This window comes from Rhinopithecus bieti, unplaced genomic scaffold, assembly GCF_001698545.2.
Source record: "Rhinopithecus bieti isolate Rb0 unplaced genomic scaffold, ASM169854v2 scaffold_19652, whole genome shotgun sequence".
Taxonomy (NCBI): domain Eukaryota; kingdom Metazoa; phylum Chordata; class Mammalia; order Primates; family Cercopithecidae; genus Rhinopithecus; species Rhinopithecus bieti.
Window position 1 is genome coordinate 607,430 of NW_016809913.1, and position 24,388 is coordinate 631,817.

Here is a 24,388-nt window from a genome sequence, read left to right on the forward strand (position 1 = left end):
TGGGGCCTGTTCTGGATAGCGAGGGAAGGTCTTCCACAGAAGCTAGCCTGGAAGGGGCCACCCCTCCTGGCTGACGCCACCCACAGAGATGGGTGCTGAGTACGCCTGACCCCTTTATTCCAAAAGGAAATACCTTTCCTGGGCCCAGCTTTGAAGCACCACATGGTTCCGAAGCTGGGCTGAGCCTCACTCATTACACGGTTCATGCTCTGAGGGCCCCAACAGCCCGTGCAACAGTTGGTGACAAGGGACCTGAATCCACTCACTTAGGACTTCATGGCCGATTACATAAGCAAATACAGGCAGCTCTTTCGGAAGTGGAGGACAGGCACATCCCTCTCAGTGCGGGCTACGAATCCACAGGCCCCACCCAGTTATTCTGGCCAGCTTCAGCAGGTGGGTTACAAAAAGCAAAGGTCTCCAGCTTAAGTTTTGGTCTCAGATAAACCCAGCTTTGAATCCCAGTCCTGCCTCTTTCCAGCTGTGTGACCTTGAGAAAGTTGCTTAACCTTGCTGAGCCTCAGCCGCCTGTCCTTTAAAGTGCTGACAACAGTAACATCCAGCTCATGGGGCTGCCGTGAGCAGGAAATGCAAGTGCCTGGCACAGAAGTGCTCAGAAATAAACGTTAGCTGTTGCTATTAATAATAAATCATTCTCATTAGACTTTGGACTTCATCTTCCTCAAAATGCATTCTTTCCCTTTCTTCAGTCCCTCAAGGACTTACTGTGTGCCAGGAAGGGCACAGAGAGGTTAAAGTTGGTCTCTGAGTGGGAGAGACCCACAAGCGGCTAGTGGAGATGCTCCGGGTACAGAGCTGGAAGCCTGCAGATCCTTAGCTGGGAAAGTGGCAGGAGTTAGCCAGGCAGAGCAAGGGGCTGGCAGAGGATGAGGGGCTCAGTGAGCTCAGGCACTGATGGTCCTCTGAGTCGGGGGAGGGGGCAGAGGGTGTGCATATGTTTGGAGGGGAAGGATGAGCTGCAGGTGATGACACAGGAAAATAGGCAAAGTCAGGTCACAGGGGTCTTGGATGCTGCCATGAGGAGCTGGGAGGATCTCATCCTTCACACAGGCAATGGGAGATGGAAGCTATCAAATGTGGATGGATGCTGGTGTCATGGTCAGATTTTCATTTTGGAAAGGGCTCTCTTGGCGGATGGTGCGCTGGGGAGACTAACACTAGGGAGAGCACTCAGAATGCAGCTGTCATGGTCCAGGGGAGAGATGTGGAGGCCCCAACAGGCAGTAGCAGCAAAGAAGGACTGAACCTTTCCTAAGAAGCCATTCTGAAGAGCTCAGACTCTGCCTCCACTTCGTCCCAGCCCCACTGTTACCAGTGCTGTGTGACCTTGGACATGTTACTGCCCTCTCTGAGCCTGTGAAGTGAAGACAGTACAAATACTGTTGTGAGGATTAAATAAAGACCTTAGAACAATGCCCAGCACTCAGGAAGAGGTTTACTGTTGCTGTTACTCCAAAGCAGCACAGTCCAGGGGGTTCCAGGGCAGGAGAGAGAAGAAGAAAGGGTGCAGTTGTCTGGCTTTGGTTTCTGGGTGGAGGGAGGGTGGCTCCATTGAGTGAGGGAGGGGGATGAAAGAAGGGACCAGGCCTGGCAGTGGAGGGGGCTGATACCCACAGTGAGGAACTTGTGGAATAGCCACAGGAGACGGTGGATGAGTGGTCAGCTGGAGCTCAGACAGTGAGTATGGCTGAGATGGCCAGGGATGGAGGCCCACAAGGGCATATCACTGAGGGTGGCAGGCACTGCAGAGGAGCCACCATGAGGCTGAGAAAGCAGGGCTCAGGGAAGGGAGGACACGAACACCCAGGGGGAAGACCTGGCCAGAGGAGGACCCTGCCACAGGGAAGGAATAGCCTCTGAGGGTGCCCTCCAGGGTCCAGACTCAGGTCCACTCAGCATCGCTGCCTGACACCTCTGTGTCCTTTGTCTGCTGGATCCCTGTGCAGGAGCAGGCATGGCACATAGCCCCTCTTCCTGCAGTCCCTGCCATGGCATGGAGGTTTCTAAAGTATGACCAGGAAAACAGTGCTCAGCTGAGCCTGGGAGTCATACTCTAGTCTCAGTGGAGCACATCTGCACAGTGTGCTAGCTGGGGAAAGCCCCATCTGGCCTCAGTTTCCCCACCAGTAATAACAAGAGGGGGTTGAGCCAGCCCCTCCCTCAGGTTCCTTCTAGGGGTCTGAGGGTCTGTGAGTCTGTTACCCTCCAGGCTCCTGCCCTAGAGGCCCTAACATTGTAGTGGAGGACTCTGAGTTTACACACATCTGATACAGACACTGGCTTAACCCCCCGGGAAGACGGCTAGGAGGTCAGAGTCTCCTCCATGCATCACTATCTCGCAACTTGACCCCTGCCCATCCCACTTTCTGCCAGCCTAGATGCAGCCACGAAGAGGAGTTAATGCAAGTGACTTAACACCAGGAGATGACCCCCTTCTTGTGTAAGACAGGCCTAGGCTGGGATGACACAGTTTCTGTGCCTCCCAGGGAGGCAATGCCACCTCCCAGCCCCACGTAGCTGGCTCTGGTGTTTGTCACCAGCACCTCCAGGAAGATCTGGGAGAGGCGACTGGCATCTCTCTTTACAATGACAGTCCACTTACTTTCATCCCACATGGATCTGCTTCCCCAGCTTCTGCCCTTGGCGCCAATGATCCTTGCCACAGATGGGTTAAGGAAGCCATCTCGTGGAGTTTGAAAGGGAAACTCAGCTGATTCTGTCCTTAGTGGACACTAATCCTGCTGTGTACAGCTCCTGGGTTCTCTTCCCCAGAAACCACAGTTCCTTCCCTTTTGACCCCACTGCCCTGGGCGAAGCCCTCCCTCGGCCAGATTGGCTCCATGGGGAATGAAATCTGAGCTGCAGTCTCCTGAAGGGGATGCTGAAGCTCTGGGTTTTCCTGTCCTTGCCAGTCTCCAGTGTGACAACATGTCCCACTTGCTCTCACCTGTCAAGAGTGGAGACAGAGAGGAAGCACTCCGTCTCCTAGGCTAGAAGGGAGAAAAGCCACCTCCTCCACCTTGGCCCCTGTCAGGCCAACTCTCCAAATGCGAGAGCTGCAGGGGCCTACTGCAGCCTTCCTCTTCAGCCCCTGTGATGCCAGAGATGGGTAAACTGAGGCCCAGAGAAGTGACGGGGCCTCAGAATGGATGGAGCCTTGTGTCAGCCTCATCTGTGACCTGTTCCCAATACCTCAATCTCTTTTGCGGGCTGGGTCAGCCCTGGGGGCAGTGGGACATGAGAGCCAGCCTCAAGGCAGCACAATTGTTCGCTTCAGACTCTGTCCTCTCCTAGACTGGGAGGCCACCCACAGGCAGCTGTCTCTCTCCGGAGAAACCATTTTTTGGTCCCTGCCTCCCCCATTTTTGGGGTGCCAGATGGAGCCTAATGGGCTGAGGAACTGGTTTTCAAATGGTGTTCCTTGGAACCCCTCAGGGGGCCGTGGTAGCAGGACTCCCAAGGGGCCAGACCACGAACCCAGTGCCTTGTGGAGACTGGAGAGGAGCATGGGACTGTGAGTCCAAATGCTGGGCTCCCCCATCTCCCACTAACTTGGAGTAGCACCCTCTCTAGAGAAGCCCTAGTTGCTCATCTGTGGAGTGAGATTAACCTTGAGGCATCTGCAGGGATGACAGCTGTGGAGGCCCTTGGGTAGGACAGTGAGAGGGGTCACAAGGTTGAGGAAGGTACTTGGGCCTGGGGTTTTGAGGTGGGGAAGGGAGAGGCAGTCATGTAGCCAGGGGACTGCTTCTTCCCTCTTCTCTTCCTTCTGAAGCCCCAGAGGAGCTGGAGCCATTACAGAGAAGAGACTTCAAGTCAACAAAGACAAATTGGCTTAATTGACCCAAATTAGCAGCAGGGAGGGCCCTGATGGCCCAGCTGCTAGTGCATTTAATCACTGTCACCCTGTGTGGTCAGGGACAGCCCCCTCCCACAAGGCCATCAGGGTCATCTCCCTTTTGAATGGCCCCCTCTCTGGAGTCCTCCATCAGTAAGGAGTAGGGCGGGGACTCTGGGGACAAAGACAGCCTCCAACCAGAGGCCGGAGTTGCCTGAAGAGCTGACAGCCAGGCTTCAGCAGAGACAACCCAGCCTGGGACAGGGCAGTCAGGGACTGGGGGATCTCCTCTAAGACCCTCACTCTGAGATCAATGGCTGCCCCAGGGAGAGGGAGGGATTCACTGGGAAAGACTGACTGTAGTACCTCCAGGAGGTGCTGTCTGCCTCCTGGGCTTTCCAGAGGCTCACAGAACGGTAGGCTCTTCCCAGGCCTCCGGACTCGCTCTGCTTCTCTCTCTTCCAGCTTTTTACCTATTTCCTTACTAATGCTGGCATAGGGGGTGTTGGGGACGTGGCAAGAATCAAACTGAGATTTCCTGAAATCCTCTTGAAAACTGCACCCCCTAGGATCCCTGTTGGCTGTTGCTGCTCACATTTCACCCTGTGAGAAGGTAGGAAGGCCGTTTGTCCAGCCCAATGGCCTCCTGGATTCTGTTTGCTCCCCAGTGGAGACCAGCCCTTCTTCTCTCCCACAGCAAACATGGAGAGAGAGCGTCTGCCGTGAGCTGGCGAGGGCCTAGGGGCTCCAGGCTGCCAGTGACCTCCTGGTTCCATGACCTCATGGCCTCTGTCTCACAGCTCCGCCTCTGCAGCTGCATCCATCACTTTCCTGCTTGGAGCCTTTGACCTGCTGGGATTGCTCTCACACACTTCAGCAAGGCCATGGCAAGGCATCCTGCGGCTCTGGGTACTTCACAGCTCCATCCTGGACCCCCAGCTGTGCCAGGGCCGCACTCCAACTGCTGGCCCTCCTGCCCTAGACCCATCAGCTTTCTTTGGCTTCTCCTGGCTGCTTCTTTCCTCAGCAGTCACTCAGGCCCTCCTACCCCGACCTTGTTCTACTTTGCCATCTCCATAAATGCCCCACTGGGAATATCAATCTGGGTGCCCCATGGCAAACCTCAGGGCAGACTCCCAAGAGTGGATCCCCTGCTGGGTTCATTGAGAGCAGAACTCTCTCTCACCTACCCTGCCACACGCACACACACACACACTCATATACACTCAAACTTAACAAATGGGTTGCTTATCAAAAGTTCATTGGAAATTAGCTATTAGAGCTCGGAAACACATTTCAATACTTCCCCACACAGGGACAATATTATCAGTAGTAGTTCAGTAGTAGTAGCAGTTATCAGTAGCTACGTTTCCGGGTTAGCCCACCAGAGTTTACCCATAATTCCTTCAGTCAATATTTATTGAGCATCTACTATGTGTCTAATGAGACTAAAGAGTGGTTCTAAGAGCATTGTCTTGGATTCTGGGTCCTGGAACAGGGGAGTAAGTGAGCGAGAGGAAGAAAAGAAGACAGGAAGTGAATAGTTTCCCTTACAAATCATTTTAAAATAAGACATGCCTCTCCTCCACACTTTTTCTATGTTCTTCTTCCTTCCTGGGGTCCTATCCTCTGGCCGCAGGGCCTCCAAGCTCCCCTCCCGACCAGGGCCCCCAGCATCAGGAGATCTCCTCTAGGCCTGTCACAATGCCGGGGGGCCTTATAAAATGCAGTTCCCTGAGCCCCTCCCAGCTATCCTAATTCAGAAGGTCTGGTGTGGGTGCTGAGAAGGTGATTCTGGCCCCCTCCCCACTCGCTCCACCACACTTGGGAAGCCTTGCTCTGACAGTGAGGCTCAGTCTTGATTTCCCACTAGAAGACCTGGGATCCCTGGCTGTGCCCAGATTAGTGACTTCAGAATCTCTAGGGCTAGGACCCAGATACTGGCATAAAAAACATTAAAATATAAAAAATAAAATAAAAAATAAAATTCTTGAATGTGCAGCCGAGATTGAGAAGCACTACCTGAGTTCTAGTTTTCACAAAAGTGTTGCCTTTCCCTGCATCTGAATCCACCAAATTCATTACCAAATTCATACCTGCCCTGTCCTCCTACTCTCCTCTCCACCCACCGCTGGCAGAAGCAGTGGCATCAGCCATTCACTTTGCAAGTGTCTTCAATGAGGTTGGTATACTCTAGAAGCCCCAATACAAAGGCCACCATCAGATAAACCAGCCCTGAAGGTGAGGACTGGATGCGCCCCATGATGGTGCAACTGCGCTTACGGCTAGACAGTGGGGGTTGACCAGCATTAGCGGGCGCCCCATGGTGGAGTGTTCCTTATGCAGGTTTCTAGAATGCATCCTAATCTGAGTCATTCTTCTTCCATGCTCTGATTCTCCAAACACCCTCTTGCTGTGGAGAACCCCCACCTCAGTTTCTTCTGAAGACACCCACTCTGGACAGAACCAGGAACTTCACTCCCACCCATCTTGCAAGGTTTTGCCTAAGGTTTGCAGTGTTCCAGTTGGGGCCCTACCTCTCTGTTTCTCCTTGGGACTCCTGTCTATGCCTCGACCATGCTACTTATTTTCATGCGCCTGGACTCAGGTCAGCTCCTATGTGCAAGTGTCTGTGAGCTCTGGAAGTGTAAATAAAGGTTAGCTGAATGAATATCTGAGGCTGGGGGCCAGGGTCTGCAGCAGCCAGGGGCTGGACTGGATCGCCCAGCATCTCTTCTGGCAGGACAATCAAGAGTGCTGTAGTTCAACACCTCCCCATCCAAGGGAAACCAAAACTGCTAGGCCAGGGCCAGGTCCCAGCCTGGGTCTCAAAGGCTCCTGCTGAGAGCAGGCTCACATCTCCAAGTTGGTGGAAGGTAATTTCAACATTTGTAACAATTATTCACTTAATTGGGTTCCAATTACATCAGAGAGGAAGCAGAGGGCTGTGTCTATGTTTGTTCTCCTCCTTCCACCTTCTGCACATCGAAGGGAGTGCAGGGAGGATGACAAAGGGGCTTTATCTCATCTGGAACAATCCTGCCTTCTGTTAGGGGCGGGCAGGGCTGTCCTGGGGAGGTCCCGCCTCTGCCTGCTAAGCTTCCCTGGGGCCTGCATTTCTAATGAGGGGCTGGACTCATTCCAGTCCTAGAGGGTGCTGGATACCCAGCAAGAGCCAATCTTTCTCCTGGGCTACACGCCCGCTAGAAAGCAGAGTGGGGCCCCAGGGATTCAGGGGGCAGACAGGTGATGGGACTCTCTGACGGGACTGTCTCCCTCACTGTGCCATGTCTCCCTCACTGTCCCATCACCAGATGGGCTCAATAACACCACCCAGAGCCCTCTCACCATGGCACAGTGGAAGTGGCATTAGGAAGGGATCAAGTTCACCAACCACTTGCCAGCGGGTCTCTCTGGGGGGTGTCTCAAGGCCTTCCATGGGGTGACAGGGGAAGGTGGGACAGATGAGACCTTAGGGAGGTACCTCCACTCTCCCTTCAACCAGTAGTTCTGCTTTCACAGGTATCATATATGCATTATATATAATTCATGTATTATATGTAATGTATATTATATATTGTAATGGATTATCTATCACATAGATACTTTACTGGCTAGAAACGTTTTAGAAAATCACTGATTTAGTCCAATTCTGTCACGTCTCAGACAGGGAAACTGAGACCCAGTGGAAGGGAAGGGACTTGCTCAAGTCCACACCATCACTTTAGGGGCTGAGCTGCTAGGACTGAGGTCTCTGGGCAGGATCTGAGCCCCCAGTGGCCAGGAGATGGCAGAGCTGCATGGGCAGGAAGTGTGGAGGAGAGCGTGAGTGGAGATTACGGATGGAAAGGTGGGCCAGGCCAGAGGCTCATGGGAGGCACCTGGCCTGGAGGGCCAGGCCAGAACTGGTAGGGACCTCCTACCTCTGGGCTCTGCTCCCTGGCCCACACTGAAAAAAGGCTGGGTTCACCTCCACAGGGGCGGCTACCACAGTGCCTGCCTCGGGCTGGATGCCCTACCCCAGGAAGAACCATGCCTGGGGTATCTGGCCACAGGATCTCCTCAAAGGAACCATATCTGCAGAAGGACACATATCCAGTCAGTGTCTGGCACACAGTAGGTGTTCAGGAAACCTTTGTAGAATGGAATGAATCAATGAATAGTTGACTGAATCAATGAAAAAGATCCTAGGATCTGTTTTCCTAGGAATCAGGACCTAGATTTCTAACCTGGGGTAAAAAAAATGAGGCTCTATAAAGGAGCTAGATGCAGAAAGTTAGACTCAGAGGGGCTTCTGAGTGCCTCTGGAGCCCTGCCCCGAGGGAATCCCCTGTCTGACACGGCAGGCACAGCCTCTCCTGGGGAAGCCCCTAGTCTGAGAAGGAGGTAGTTGGAGGAGTCCCCAGACTGATGAGGGAGGTGCAGGTCTCCCCTGGAAGAGTCCCCAGTCTGGTGGTGGTAGGGGAAGGGAAGGGGAGGATACTGCTGTCCTGAGGAGCTCCCTGTCTGATATGGTGGCTGCAGCTCTGATTTGGGCAGCCTCCTGCCTGAGGGAGGAGGCAGGGCTCAGGCTGAGGCATAGCTCCCCCTTCCTAGCTTTGGAGCAGAGGGGCTGAGTGTCTGGATGCTCAGTGGGAAGGAGCTGGGAGGTGCAGCCAGGCAGGAGGAGAGCCATCGACATTCCGGTCAGGCAGTCAGTCGCTGAGTTATTATTATTTCTTTCCTTTTTTTTTTTTTTTTTTTTTTTTTTGAGCTACTTAGAGCAATTTACAGAAATCATTTAGGGGCCATTTAGGGAGAAGAGAAAAGATGAAGACTTTTAAAGGCAAAGCCCAGGGATGGTTTTATGCTGATCGACTTTGCAGAGATGTGGAGGAGAATCTGGATTCTGAGAAGGAGCTGCAGAGTTCTGTCCCACACATCAGGGCTGGGAGACCCCTTGGGAATAGCCAGGGACCAAGAGAAAGGAAGCAAATTATGGACCAAGAGCTGAGACACGTGAGGAGAAAAGCAACTGCCAGGAATGAGTCAGCCATTCCATGCCTCAGTGTCCCTTTTTTGTGACTGGGGCACCTGCACGGGTAAATTTGATGACACTGGGACTAAGCTGAATGGGTGTGACACATCCTCTATGACACCAGGGGCTGGAGGAATGGTCTTGAGGCCTGGAGGATTCAGGCCCAGGGGGAGTAGAGGACTGTCTCCTGAGCTAGAGTCCTGCTCTGCTAATTCTGTCTCTGTGACCTGGTGGTCCCTTCCATACTCTAAGCCTCAGTTTCCTCATCCATATAATGGGAATCATGATTGCCAATTTCATGGATGAGGCTTACATGGTATAAGATGTTTAGCCATTTTTAAACTGCCAACGGCTCCACATTCCTTGGTCATGGTGGGGAACAGTGGTGAACTTCAAGGAGCAAGAACCTGATCTTCAAATACCAATTCCCCTTGCCCACACCCCAGACAGGGGAAATCTCTCTTCTAAAGATGGCCTTCACTGGGCTGGAATCAAAGGCCTGCACCGGTTGCCTGGGCAATGCAGGTCGTGTGTGTGTGTGTGTGTGTGTGTGTGTGTGTGTGTGTGTGTGTGACAGAGAGACATGAGAGGGAGAGAGGGGTTGGGATCCTAGGGAGGGGAATTGAGGGAAAAATAAGAAAACCAGTCGCACATTTAGCAAAGCCTTCCCCATAGTTCACATTTCATGCTGTTTGTGATGTGATTATTGGAGATGGAATCTGGTTACTCAATGTAAACACCAGGCCTGCTGGGGCGCCTCCCCAGATACAGTCCCTAGGGAAGCCAGAGGTGAGGGTACCCACAGCTGTGACCAACCAACTTCCTTCAGCAATTGTTGGCCTTGCTGCCCCTGTCAATACCCTCATGTGAAACCAAAGAAGACACAAGAAGAAGCCCACTGGCCTGGGAGTCAGGCACATGGGTCTTAACCCTGGCTTTGTAACTCTCCCCTCTCTGGACTTTGGTTTTCCCATCTTTAAAACAGAAATGGTTCCAGGTGAGAAGGGCCCGAATCTCCCTGCCAGCCCCCATCCCATGTTTCTTTGACTTTAAGGATCACACCTCATTGTGCAGCCCTCTGTGCCACAGTCCAGAGAGAAATTCAGAGTACACACAGGCTCTCAGTGTAGGTCCACACACACAGATCTAGCGCTAGCTGTATGCAGGGCACCCTATAAGGAGGTCTTCCCATTGGCTGGTACCAATAATGAGGATAATCAGAGTATCTCTCCTGTTTATTGAGCGTCCAGGCACATGCTGGTACTTTACATCCATCAGCTCATTGAATTCTCATGATCTAAGAGGTGGGCACTGTTCATTATAGACCACCTTACAGGTGAGAAGACTGAAGTTTGGGGAAGAAAAGTGACTCCCATCAGGTTGCTGTCAGAGCTGAGGTTCCCTAATTCCTAGGCTGTGCTCTGTTCAGCACACTGCAGTGACTGAATGGGAAAAGCCCTGGATGAAATGTTATGCCATGGTGCTGCTGGAGCTCAACTCACCAGTTCACATAGATTTTGGCAGTGGTTTCTACAGAATGACAGGAAGCCACACCTGGCCCTCTCCAAAGTCCGGGTAGGCCAGTCCCTGCTCTTCCCGCACCCTAGCATCAATCACACTGCACTGAAATTATTTGCATCCTTGTCTCATATCAGCCAGCCACTGTATCTTCGTCTCTGCCTACCTGGTGTTTGCCACAGTGCTTGGTGTGCAGTAGGTGTTCAAAAACATGCTTACACCTGTAACCCCAGCATTTTGGGAAACTGAGGCGAGCAGACCACTTGAAGCCAGAAGCTCGAGACCAGCTTGGATAACATCATTAGAATTCCATCTCCAAAAATAAAACTCCAAGAAACCAATTAGCTGGGCATGGTGGCATGCAACTGTAGTCCCAGCTACTACGCGGGAGGCTGAGGCAGAAGGATCGCTTGAGCCCAAGAGTTCGAGGCTGTAGTGAGCTATAATCATGCCAGAGCAAGACCCTGTCTCTAAAATACAAAACAAACAAAGAAACAAACAAAAAAACACGTGCTGAATGAAACAATAGCGAGTGTCTATTTGAGCACTTCCTACAAGCCAGGCGCTGCTCCAAGCACTTTACATGCATTAACTCATTTATTCATTACAGCAACTCTATGAGAAAGGCACTCTTATTATCCCATTTTATAAATGTGGAAATGGAGCCACAGAGAATTTAAGCAATATTTCCAAGACCACACAGCTGGGATATGGCAGATGAATGTGTTAATGAGTGAATGAAGGAATATATTTTCTCTCTGGTTACTGCCAATCATGCCACCCAATCTGTCTTCCTAGTGACTCCTTGGTTTGAAAGAGTGAGCGGGTGGGAAGGAGGAGGCTCCCAGGTTCATTCATTCATCCCACAGATCATTATTGAGCATCTCTTCTGTGCCAGACCTCAGCAGTTGGGGATACAGCACTGAACAAAACAGAGATGGCCTCTGCTCTCAGGGGTTTATGGGACACATAACCATGTCATATGTCAGGTAAAGGGAAACAGAGCAGGGTCAGGGGACAGAGTGAAAGTGAACAGGGCTGCTTTAGATACAGGGTGACCAGGGAGGGACCTGGAAGAGGTAGGAGGTAAGAGTGGGGAATCGTCCTTGAGGCTCTGTGCCTGGCATGTCAGGGCCAGAAAAGAAGCCAGCGTGACCGGAGCTGAGCAGGTGAAGGGGAAGACTGGGTCAGAGAGGTAGTGTCGGGAAAAGGGACAGATCATGCTGGCGGTGTGAGCTGCTGTGAGGACTTTGGCTGTCACTCTCAGTGAGGTGATTCTGAGCAGAAGGGTGATGATTTGACTTGTAGTTTACAGGATCTCCTGGCAGAGGGGAAGGGAAGGTGGCCTTGGGAGGCAGCTGGGAGCTGCCTACCCCGGCCCTGGGAGCTGCTGCCTCTGAATGGATGGGAGTCATCATCGCCAGCACAAATCATGCCAGAGCTGAGGAAGGGCTGAGCAGGCACTGAGCTAGGCAGGGGATTTCCAAGGACAGCAGGAGGTAAGTGGGCTCAGTTCATCAGTCCCAGAGCACTGACTCCGGGGCCCTGAAAATACCTCCAGTAGGAGAACTGGGTATGGATAAGCCCGTGGAAAGCATACAGCCCTGTACTGTCCTGTTGGGTGGCCACTCACCACATGTGGCTGTGGAGTAACTGAAATGTGGCTAATTGGCATGAAGATGTGCTGCCGGCAAGGGCAGAATGCACAAGGGATTTTGAAGATGTAATACAAGAGACAAGAACAAAATATCTGATTCATAATCTTTTATACAGATTACGTTTTTATTTTTGATCGTTTTAATATAATGTTTGTTTTTTTAAAAAAATGTAGAGATGGGGTTTTATTTTGTTGCTCAGGGTGATCTCAAACTCCTGGTCTCAAGGGACCCTCTGGCCTCAGTTTCCCAAAGTGCTAGGATTACAGACATAAGCCACCACGCCTGGTCCTGATTACATGTTGAAATGACAATTGTTTGGGCATATTGGTTAAAACATACTATTAAAATTAATTCCACCTGCTTCTTTTAGCTTTTTCTCATGTGATAACTAGACAAGATTAAGTGAGACATGTGGCTGGTGTTGTATTTCTATTGGACAGTGCCGATGCTGCTCAGCAACCTCTATTTCAAAGACAAGAAAACAAAATTCCACTGAGAGGAAGGGTTTGTCACAGGGTATGCAGTTGGCTGAGAGAACAGCAGTGGAAAGAGCAACACCAGAGGTGGGAATGTGGGGAGGTGGGGGACACTCTGGGTGGATCAGGTTTGTCTGAGGTGACGCCTAAGGGTTCCTTGATGCCAATGATACCATTATGAAATAATGATTATGGCAACCATTTACTAAGCGAGCACTGACAGGGCATAACTGCAGTGGCCCCATCCTCAACAACCCTGCAAGATGGGTAGGTTTTTCTTCTTATTGTTTGCACATAAAGAAACTGAAACTAAAGAGTAATTTGCCTGTGGTCACCTGGCCATCCTGCTAGGAGTGGACGAGGAGGCTTCTGCTCCAGGATCTTCAGGGTTCAAGCCTGTATCTCTCCCCACACACCTTTAGGCTGCAGATTAGGGAGGCCTGTATTCCTTGCCAGAAACTCCCTATAACCCTAGACCTGCTATCTGGCAATGGCAGTGCTGTCCTGGCAGTGTGTAGACAGACTTTATACCCACCTTAGGGGCCACTATGGGGAGGATGCAAATTTCAGGAAGCAGTGGCCTTGCCAGCTGGGTTTAACTTTGATATTGTGATGGGGGCCGGCTGCTGGACCCAGGAATGCCTCCTCCACCCCGGCTGGGCTACAGAAGCACTGGGAACATGGGACGATGCCTGTGACTGCTTTCCTGGGAAGGAAAGTCGGGAGGGAGGAAGGGAGGGGGCCAGCAGCTGGTCACTGCTGTTTTTAAGACAAGCAGCATGTTGCTAAGAGGCATCAAGGGTTAAAAAAAAAAAGATCCCAAACAAAACAAAAAAACCCCACCACCAGAACACAGCTCTCCAGGAAGTCTCTGGTGCTGTCTTAAATATGCTTCCCAGCAGTAAGGCCTGGCTCTAGGCAAGAAAGGATGGAAAGACCCCAGTTTACCGAGCCCCTCCAGCAGGCACGTAGCGTTTGTTCTGGATAGTTCCAAACACACCACGGGATCTCATTCATGTGGCAGCCCAGCCTGAGAGAGGGTATTACTCCCAGTTTGCAGATGGGGGAGGAGAGCCTCAGGGAGATGTCAGTCAGTGCTCCTGGGTCACTCAGCTACACCGCAGCAGGGCAGGCAGCCCACACCATTTCAACCTACATTTGTGTGACTTGAAGACCCACCACGATTCTCTGACATAACTGGTTCCTAAGGCCTTCCTGGGGCCCAAATGCTGAGAGTGATGCCTGTGTGGATCTGCTCCTTTAGCTGCTGGCTGACCGTTGAGTGAGGAATGAGGAGGGAGGCTTCCTCTCCATTAAAAATAGTGAGGAAGCCTGGATGTGGTGGCTCATGCCTATACTCCCAACACTTTGGGAGGCCAAGGCCAGAGTATCACTTGAGGCTAGGAATTCGAGGCCAGACTGGGCAATGATGGCAAGACCCCAGGGAAAGAAAAAAATTAAAAATTAGCCAGGTATGATGGCATGTGCCTGTAGTCCCAACTGCTTGGGAATGTGGAGGTGGGAGGATTGCTTGAGCCCAGGAAGTTGAGTCTGCAGCCAGCTGTGATCATACTACTACACTCCAGCCTGGTTGACAGAGCAAGACCTTGACTTCCAAAAAAAAAAAAAAAAAAAAAAAAAAAATAGTGTGGGAGATCCCATCTCTCTCTAGGTTCTCTTACTTGGTCATATTCTTCAGAACTCCTGACTGGACCATAAAGATGCTCCTTGTAACCCAAGTAGTCAGAACCAGCTGTGAAGTCACAGGCATGTCCCTTCTGCTCTCCAGGCCTTGGCTGCTAAAATAATGAAGACACTTCCAAGTACTCAGCCTTCGTGCTGCGGGCTCCTCACCTTCAATCTGTCATCCAGTCTTACAGAGGTGGAAACCAAGGAGTAGACACCTAAGTCAGGCTGCTGGTAAGCGGCAGAGTCAGCACTCACACTCAGATGCATCACTCTGGTTCTAATGATGGGCTCTTTGCCATGTGGTGGCGCCTCGGATGACTTCTAGTGCTAATTTCCCATCCCAAGACCCCCACTCCCAGATCAGATGCTGCCAACACTTCCTTCAGCATTGCTCCAATCTGCCCATTGTTCCCTGACCAAGTAATTATTGAGAACCTTGCTTTGATGATGTCACTCCCTCACTCCATAACACTCTACAGCTCCCCAGCACTCCATGGAACATTGGGCCAAAGTTCCGAGGGGTCTTTAAAGATCACCCAGGTAAACAGTTACCAATTACATACCATGAACTCATCACCATATCTTGCTATTTCTTCACAGGCAGCTTGGCTCTCTCCCACCAACACTCTGAGTGCTAGCTGGCCAGTGACCATTTTTGCCTTGTGTTTTTATCTTACCAACGGTATCAGACAAACAGTAGATGCCGACTGATTAGTCTTCAGAAGCAGAATTCTTGAACTTAATCAAGGGCTCCTAAAGTGGCACTTCTTCCATGAAGCCTCCCCGGGTCCCTCTAACAGTTATGAGATTTCTCCCTCTTCCTCTGCAATGCTCTGTATCCTTTGCAACATCTCTATGACTCTGCATTTTATTACAATCTGTGCAGATGTGGAAGTGAGGACAGCAGACAGGTTGGTTTCAGAGCTGAGTATAGGGAAAGGTTGAAAGTGGAGGAGGAAAGCTATGAGTGTCGGGACCAAGCTGAGAGAACAGAGTCCACAGCCAGCTCCGGGGGGGACGATTCCTGGTGTCCAGCACAGGGTGTGGCTCATAACGGGTGACCATTGAAATAACTAGATAGTGCAATAACTGTCAGACACAGGTGTGTGGCCAGTGGTGGCTGGAGGTGGGGGCGAACTTCCCAAGCAGGAGGGCTGGCAATGCCCCAGGAGGGAGCCCAGTCGTCTGCACCATGCCAGTCCCCTTGCCTCTCGCCCCACAACCTCCCACAGCATTTCAGACCTCTCATGCATGGGGCTGACTGATGGCAGTTTTTCTCCTGCCGAATACAGCCACAGAAAATTGAGATCATTTCTCTGATGTGTTGGCAGCTGAGAAAATGGCCATTTTTCCTATTCCAATTCAATAGTTACTTGTTTTTGGACAAAGACCCCATAAGCCAGCCTCTCCCCAGGAGGGACAGGGCAGGGGACAATGTGGTCATCCTGGGGCAGGTCACCTCCTTGGCTAGGAGTCGTGGGCCACAGCGGTCATGAGGTGGCAGGGCTCCAGTGGTGGGTGGAGGGACCACCAATTAAGGCATTTGCAAACATAGACTGGCAACAGGCAGTGAGGTCAGAGCAACAAGTAACCCAGGGCCATTGCAGGGTGCTCAGGGACTCAGAAGAAGTTGACTTTGCAGTCCCTGAACACAAGGACCTCCACACCTGCCACTGTCACACTCCCCAAATCAGTGGTGTAAGATCAGACAGGCCAAACAAGTGCATGTAATCCCTGCCCCTGAACTGCTTTTTTGTAAAGGTAGGTAATTAGGAAGAAAATCCAAACCTGCGAAATAAATTGAAGGTTGCTTAGGATCCCAAATGCCCTGGGCAGATAAGAACAGCCGGCATGTGGCCTCCATCATGACAGCTCCCTATTTCCCTCAGCCTGCCAGTCACTGTTCCTATAAGGGCGCCCCCAGCCCCATCATCCCCTCCCTCCTGGTCCATCCAGGTGCTCTACCCCACTGACCTCCTTGCTGTTCTTTGAATGGTCAAGCCCACTCCCCCTAGAGCTCTTAACCTGGCTGGTCCCTCCACCCCAAAGGCTCTCAGATATTCACTTAGTTTCTCTCTCACCTTAATGTCTTTGCTGAAGGACGTACTATCAAATGATCATTGGTATCAATGCTGGGCATCCCTCCCCTGACACACACACCCACCTCAGAATTTCCAGTTCTCCTTATCCCGTTTCCCTGTCTTTTAAAAAAAAAATCGCACTTGCCTGTAATCCAAGCACTTTGGGAGGCCAAGGTGGGTGGATCACCAGAGGTCAGGAGTTCGAGACCAGCCTGGCCAACATGGTGAAACCCCGTCTCTACTAAAAATACAAAAATTAGCCAGGTGTGGTGGTGCATGCCTGCAGTCTCAGCTACTCGGGAGGCTAAGGCAGGTGAATCACTTGAACCCAGGAGGCAGTGGCTGTAGTGAGCCGAGATGGCGCCACTGTACTCCAGCCTGGGTGACAGAGTGAGATTCTGTCTCAGAAAAACAACAACAAAACAACAATAAAAACCACTTGTTGCCTTTGAACATATATAATTCACTTATTCAATGTATTTATTATTTACTGTCTGCCTTCTCCACCCCCAATATACATAAGAATGTATATTGTGCATCCTTCCTCTGACAAACATACCCACCACGAGTGCAGGGATTTTTGTTGTGTGCACTGACTACAACCAAGTGCCTAGAACAGTGCTTGGCACATAGTAAGCACTAACTGAATACTTGTTGAGTGACAATGTCTCTATGTGCATGTATGTGCACAATGGTTTGTTCACTGGTTCATTTGACAAGTCATCGGCTGCCTATTTTATTTCAGACATCCCCTCCCAGACAGACTCTGGGAATACGGAGGCAGGGAAAAGATCACACACGGTCCAGATCCATTTGAGCTTTCAGCCAGCAGGAAGCCGGGCAATGCAGACTTAAAACCACGGCAAATCTGTCATGAGTTGCAGTGGGTCCTTGTTCTTCTTCAATTAGGGATGGGCTTTCAGGAAGACGTGGTGGATGTGCTCTGCCCTGAAAGCTGAGTAGGCAAGGGAGTGGAAGAGTGTTCTGGTCAGAGGGAACAGCATGTACAAAGACCGTGACATGCAAAAGAGCATGACTTATTCAAGGGACTGAAAGAAGCATAGAGGGCAAGGGGAGATAAAGGCTCAGAGGAAACTGGAGGGTCAGTGGGCCCTGACAGCACCAGGCAGGACTCACTCAGGTATATTGGCTCGCATGGCTGGCTGCCTGCATCTGTGCTGATTCTGTTGGCAGGAGACAGAGAGGTATGATAAGAAGACCTCTGAAGGCAGGGTCAGAAAACCTGACTTCAAGAGCCAGTGTGGCCAGGACTCTGTTGAGCCTCAGCTTTGCCTTGCCTAAAAAGGGGATCACAGTGCTGCGTTCAGATAGCAGCCACTGTGACAAAGTCATCATAGATCTGAACTGGAGAAGTGTTAGAATGTTCAAGGTTAGCAGTGTGTGGCCATGACTGAGTGGGTGTGCACATGAGTGTGCATCTGCGCTCCTACCTCCCACCAACACCCTTCTTCCACCATGACAAGGTCGCTGCATCACCTGTACCAAGCCACTAAAAATACACTGGCGTCTGGACCAGAGCCAGGCTCCCCCAAAACCCTGGGGGCTGAGGTGGGGAAGGAGAGACCAGGAAGGGCTGGGCAAAGTGGTCAGTCACTCACCATTAGACCCTCACCATGCAAGGAACAAACGCTACCCCTGAGGTCTTGAGCTGTGCCTCCCTCATCTTATTGGGGCCTGTTTGAAGATGGGAATGTGCCTCCCTTGTTATACTGGATGCTCCCCAAGTGCAAGAACCATTTCCCCACTCCCCCACCCCCACACCACTTTTCTTCTTCAGAATAAGAGAGAGTTTGCCACTCAGTGTGACTGTGACTGATTCTGTTTAAGGGTTGGCCAGCTCCAGGGCTGTATTCCTGGGGAGGGGTCTAGATGTAAGGGTGGGGTATCCTAGCTGCCTGTTCTTTCAAGGCCAGGGCCCCATGGGGTCTGATGTTCAGTTCTGGAAATTCTTGGATGGAGATACTGCTGAGAACCTGGACCATTTTAAGAGTCATCCTATCCATCCTGGTAACACTGGGTACCTCATTCTCTAACTCCTGTGGTCATGAAAAACAGGCCCAGGGAAACAGAAAATCTGAGAAACTCTGCCAGCAGGCACACATCCTGCCCACTGCCATTAGTTTGAACTGAACAGAAAAAGCCATGTAAGAGAAGAGAATAACCAGCCGCTCATTCTCACAGGCCAAAAAAGTGTGGGTGAGAATGCAGCAGGAAGGATTAAAGTTTGATAAAAGCAGAACTTTTGAGGGCAAGTAATGTCCTAGATAATTTAGGCAAGAAGAGATTTCCTTCAATTATCTTTTCTACTTCCTTTTTTTTTTTTTTTGCATTGAATTATTCATCCTTGCACTCATTCATTCATGCAACAAGCATTGAATTATCTAGGTAACTGCTTCCATTTTCCACTTCATCTTCCTGGGTTGTCTGATAGCCAGCAGGGCCTGGGGTGGAAGTGTGTATGGCAGAGAGTGGGTGGGAAGTGGTGGTGGTGGAGAGCTGAAAGGGCTTTAGAAGTAAGGGTGAGGTATCCTAGCTGAGACAGCAGAAAGGAGATAATGGTGCCTGGACTCAGACTGTGGGTGCTGAGACCACTCTAATGGCTTGCTTGTCCCCACTTGTTGCAACAATGGCCTCACTTGTCTCAGTCCCCCCTTTCTTTGGAGGTTCCATTTGTCCCCCAGAGACCCCGTGCAGTAGCTAGATGAGTGTTGGCTCTCTGTGATACCCTGTCCAATCCTTGGGGACTGCTGGAGCCAGCTGAATTGGTGATAATAAGGCCTACTTTTCTTTTCATTTAAAAAGACAGAGAAGGAAAATTTTTAAAGAAATTTATGTTCCTGAAAACACACACACACACAACTGGTTCATTAATCTCTTATTAAAATTCTGTGTTGAGCACGGGCAAGGAAGAAGTAAGGAAGACCCTGGGGAGGAAATGGGGAGGAAGAATCGTATCCACTTGTTAGCATCGGCTGCAGGAATCAGGGGAGAGAGGTGTGGGCTTGGGCAGAGAAAGATGAGGGAGTTAAGAAGGGGCTTCTCCATCACAGAATAAAAGAGTTGGAAGGGGGCTTGGAGGAAACTGCCCCCTCTCATTTGGGAGAGCAGGAAAACAAGACCCAGAGAAGTAGGTGAAATACGTGTGGCTTCACAGCAAACTGATGACAAAGTCAGGATTTGAACCCAGATATCCTATATCCTGAGGACTGTGTGATTTCAAACCGCTTTGAATTTCAAGACTTTGGACCTTTGTCTCATTCCCCCCAGCTGGACTTTGAGCTACTGAAAGAACTGGGGATCAGGTGTGGAACCCCTCACATTTCTTTCATAGCACTTGGTAAGGTTTATTAATGAATGCTACTAGTGATTGATTATCATGACTGCTTGCAACCAGAGGCTGGCTTGAGGCTAGAAGCCCATCATTGGAAGAAGCTGCCGAGAGAGGGGATAGTAGAGGTGGTGGAATCTGTTGAGAAGTCTGGGGCAGACAGCCAAGCCAGGAGCCCTATTTGGGCTCTGGTGCTTGTTCTGATCCCAGAACAAACTTGCAAAATGACCTGGGTCAGTCCCTTCTCTGTGTGTCCATGTCCTCATCCAGATGAGGCTGAATTTGGCGGTTCCTCTTTCAGTGTTGTGGACATCATTATGTGCAGGGCAACAAGGTGAGACTCTGCCCCCAATGCACACTCCCCTACCCCAGGTAGGCGGGCCAGACCCCAGTGGTGGGAATTGGTGCCTCTCAGGGTTTCAGTTTCTGCAGCATCACCAGCACTCACTACCAATCTCAGGTCCAGGGTCTATCAGTTCCAGACAGGCCCCTGGCAAGGGCCTAGGAGACACCCAAGTTTAGCTCTGGTATTCCACAGTGGCCTTATCCCCCACAGTGAAGCACCAGCCATTCTCAGAATGGATTCCAATAAAGCTCATTTTCTGCCACCAAGTTTATAACACATCCCCACCTACTGGTCTTAAACATTAACAAGGCTGTGTTGTGAATATGGCTGTGTGTGGCCAGAAGAAAGATGGGTGTGGGAGAGGGGAGACAAGCATCATCCCTCACGCCCGGCAGTAAGGGGGTCTCCCAAGGGCTGATGCTTACCCTGTCCTGCTGTGTTCCTCCTGCATCTCCAAAAGGGCTCAGGGCTTGGGCGATCAGGGATGGGGTGGGGTGTGTGGACACAACCCACAGGAGAAACTCAAGGTTGCTGGGCTGGGGATCATGGAGGTGAGGACACGTTTTGAGATAATGTATTTAGAATGACCCTGGGCACTACATTTGTATCCTGTGAGACCATGTCATAGCATGTCACCTGAGACACTTGGATCTTGTATGTGCCCACTCAAGGCGCACGGCATGGGCCTGCTCCATCCTTTTACTCTCTTTGTGGTATCTCTGCCTGTCTCCTCCCCTGCCCCTCTTCTACCCTGTACCCCAGAGCTCCCTTTTCAACTGATGCTGGGAGGGTGCCTCAATGCAGAGTTGTTCTCCTGCCCCATCCATTTCTTCTGGGCACCTGCTATGTGTCAAACACTGGAGAGCCATGCAAACATGTGGAAGACATGGCTCCTGCCCTAAATGCAAGAACGTGGGGATCAGGAGGATTGCACAGGTAAGCATGCCCATGTATACCCCTCACACAGCAGCCTATGAGGAAGAAGTGCTAGAAAAGTCACATGAAGTACCAAAGAAGTCATGGAAAAAGTTCATTTATTTCTATCGGGGCATGGGGACTGCTGGTGAGAAGCTAGGGGGTAATCTAGGGAGGCTCCCTGGAGGAGGTGACATTTGAACTCAGCTTTGAAGGTTAAGTAAGAATTTCTGGAGGCTGAGTAATCCAGATGGAGGGGCTGGTGGGTGCAAAAGCAGAAAGGCAGGAAAGTGAGAAAAAGCAATACCTCATGGGGCACATGGAGGATGGCGAGAGGCCAGTATCATGGAAGTGAAGATGTGGATTGGGACAAGATCATAAAGGGCTTTGGAGGCCAGGGCAATGAGTGTGCCCTTGATCCTAGAGGCTGTGGGGAGCCAGTAATGGTTCCTGAGTAGGGAGCTGACATAATCAACTCTCTAATAGATTTATCCACCACGCTGACCTCCAAACTCCTATTTGAACTTAACAACGGGGCTGGGAGTCTCCTCAAAGATTAGATACAAGAAAGTGGTCTTCACAGATGTTCCCTGGAAGAAGCCTGGAGACTGGGAACAGTGTAGAGGTGCCCAGACACACCACTCTGCCTATCTCATGGGCTGAACTGGGCCCTGAAAAGGTAGTGGGGCTCCATTCACACATGGTCTCTGTCCAAGACTCCTGGCAGAAACTGGAAAGGGGAGAGACAGACCAGAGACCATACTGCCTGTGGAAATGGGGAATGTGAGGGAGGCAGCCCAAGGTAACCCTGCCTGGTGGCACCAGAGTCAGAGCGAAACCCAGGCTACTTGGCTCTCAGTCTGGCCGTGTGGTCAGAACCCTGTGACCTCAGTTGCCTGCCAGGCACAGAAAACTGCAACTGTCCCTCTATCCCCCAGTATTTTAGAAAAGCCCAGAAACCCCAACCAAGAGTCAGCTCAAAGGGAGACTAAGTCCCTGTACCCTATTCTTAACAGAGGGAAGGGGTGGCTAGGTGGGTGTCAGGCAGCCCTGGAGGAGGAGGGCGGCCCAGAGGAGAGGGGGTCTTATTGTGGGGGGATTTCTATCATACTGGCCTTACCCATCTGGGGGATCCCCGAAGTTTTAAGTATCTGCTGGCACCCTTCTCTGAGACAGGGGAGACTGAGACATGGGATGGAGAAGAGAGTTCAGGACTCAGGGAAGGAGCTTGGAAATGGAGCCACATAGTCAGGAGGAAAATGTCTACTCAATGGGGCGATTCTGACCCTACCTCCTCAAATACCTTCTTTCTGCTCAGGCAGCCAAGCCCTCTGTCCTTATGTGTGCTGTCACTGTGTTAGGCACTGGCTGTGTGGAGAGACAGGGAATAAGCCCACGGCTCTGCCTCCACCAATCCAGGGCTACTGGGGCACAGAGAGGGCACTGGTGCCTAAGGACAAAAGGAGGCCAAGGCCAAGACCAAAGGAAGGCAGCCAGGACGCTAAGGCCCACCTGGAACTGCGTCTTAGGAACAGGCAGGATTCTGGCAGGTGAGGAAGGGAAAGGGATCTTTAATTCCAGTCTCAGGGATCAGGAAGGTGGGCAGAGGGGCCCTAATGACAGAGTTTGAGCTGCCCATCAACAGCGTTTGAGGTGAGGCCGTGGTTGGGCTTTGGGTAGGGAATTCTGACAGCAAGATGAAAGAAAAGGGGAAGAAGCCACCTGGACTCAGGCCTGGGTTTCTGGGCTTCCTCCTACTGGGCAGGGAAACTCCCTGCCGGCCAGTGCTAGGTCACAAGTGCAGTCCATGCAGCTCCAGCGCGCAGACAGGCAGCCCACCTCCCTCTCCCCCAACCCCATTCTCAGTGTTGCACACAGAGCCTGGAGATTTCCGGTTCCCCGCTATGCTCCCACTTCCCCCTATCTCACCCTCGTCCCCCTGCTGGCACGCTGCTCTGCCCATTCCTCCCATAAAGAACTGAGGTTAGCTGTCTCTGGTGAACTGAACACACAACAACCCCCCTGGAGTCACCTCAGCCGGGAATAACCAAGCCACCCACAGAGGGAGGTCCGCCTGCTCCCCTCTCCCCTCCTAGCCCCAGGACCCTAAGATTCCAAGAGCCCCTTCCTTTTCTTATTCTTTCAACCTTGAGAATGCGCTTTGGTCGGGGTGAAAGAGGCCGCTGGTTAGAGATCTTGGGCACACTCCTGGCGAGCTTGGGCAGGCTCTTAGGGACTGGGCAGGCTCTTAGGGACTGGGCAGATCTGGGCAAGAGCTGAGCCCGGCACATCGAGGGCGCTCCACCAATGCAGACAGCCCACTGCCCCCTCCATCTAAGCGCCCTCCATCCTGCCTGAGACTCAACCCTCAGCGTGGAGCACCGAAACACCCTCGCCCCCCAACCCCGCCACACCTTGCTGGTTGAGAAAATGTATCCCACGTCTGCTGGTTTCACGTTGGGAGGGAGCAGAGGGCCCCGCTTCTCCATTCTCCTCTCAGAGCTGTCTCCCTCCCACCTCGGTCTGCGCCCCTCGCCTCCTGGAGCGTCTCCAGCTTGAGGAAGGCCCGCTGCAGCCTCCTTTCGTCTGGTCTGAGTTCCCACTCTTGGGGGCTGTTCAAAGACCCATTGCCCACCACCCGTATGCCCGCTGTCCCACCGCCAAAGCGCGCCAACCCCTGTCCCTCCTTCTCCCACCCGCTTTACCGCGGAGCCCGGGGCGAGCCTGGGGAGCAGACGCAACAGATTGCAGAATGCGAGAGCGCGGAGCCTGCTCCCTTCGCGCGCCGCCCGCGGCCCCGGCCTGTGCCGGTGCCCAGACCCCCGCCCTCCGGGCTCGCCTAAGCCGGCCATTTAGATGCGGCTCACAGGACCGTGGGCGTGCGAGCCGCGGCGGCTGCCCGGCCCGGAGTCAGTCCACTTCCCTTCCCGAGGACCGCCGCAGGAAGCGAGACGCCGGGCGGCGCGGCCCCGCACCGGCCTGCGCGCCCGGGGCGGAGAAAGACGCAATACCGGCGGATCCCAGCAGACCCCAGGCTGGCTGACCGCAAGGGGAGACTGGGGCGGGGGGCGGTCGGGACGCGATCGGGAGGATCTATCGGATCCCTCTAGATTTCCGTGGGCGAACACGCCCCCAGACCCTCGGGTTCGAACCCTTCTTTATAACCCGGAGAGGACTGGAGCGACGCCCTCCCCCCACCCTTTTCTGGTGCCGGGCTCGGTCCCCTCAGCTGAGCTCGCCGGAGGACTCGGGGGCTGGCGGTAACTCGAGCTGCAACCCGAGAGGCCAAACCCGGAGTGGCGGCTGCGAGTCCAGGCGGTGTGGGTGCTCTTCTCCCCATTCTTCCCCGTGCCCCCTCCAGTGGCGCCTGCCGCATCCTCACCCCGAGTCCGCGCCGCGACACTTACCGTGGGCGAGCAGCGCTGAGAGGCAGAGCAGGGCGGCGCCGCCGCGGCCCGACATCCCCGGGGCCATGGCGGA

The 24,388-nt window shown here is 52.3% G+C and overlaps 1 protein-coding gene across 1 annotated transcript in view; it reads right to left on the reverse strand.

Annotated features, from left to right (window-relative positions):
• The window catches only part of TMEM132E (transmembrane protein 132E), a 57,942-nt gene extending 33,554 nt beyond the window's left edge, over positions 1 to 24,388 (reverse strand). Inside the window, 1 exon segment of the mRNA XM_017890962.1 lies at positions 24,316 to 24,388. Coding sequence (XP_017746451.1) covers positions 24,316 to 24,382 — 67 coding nt within the window. The 5' untranslated portion in view covers positions 24,383 to 24,388.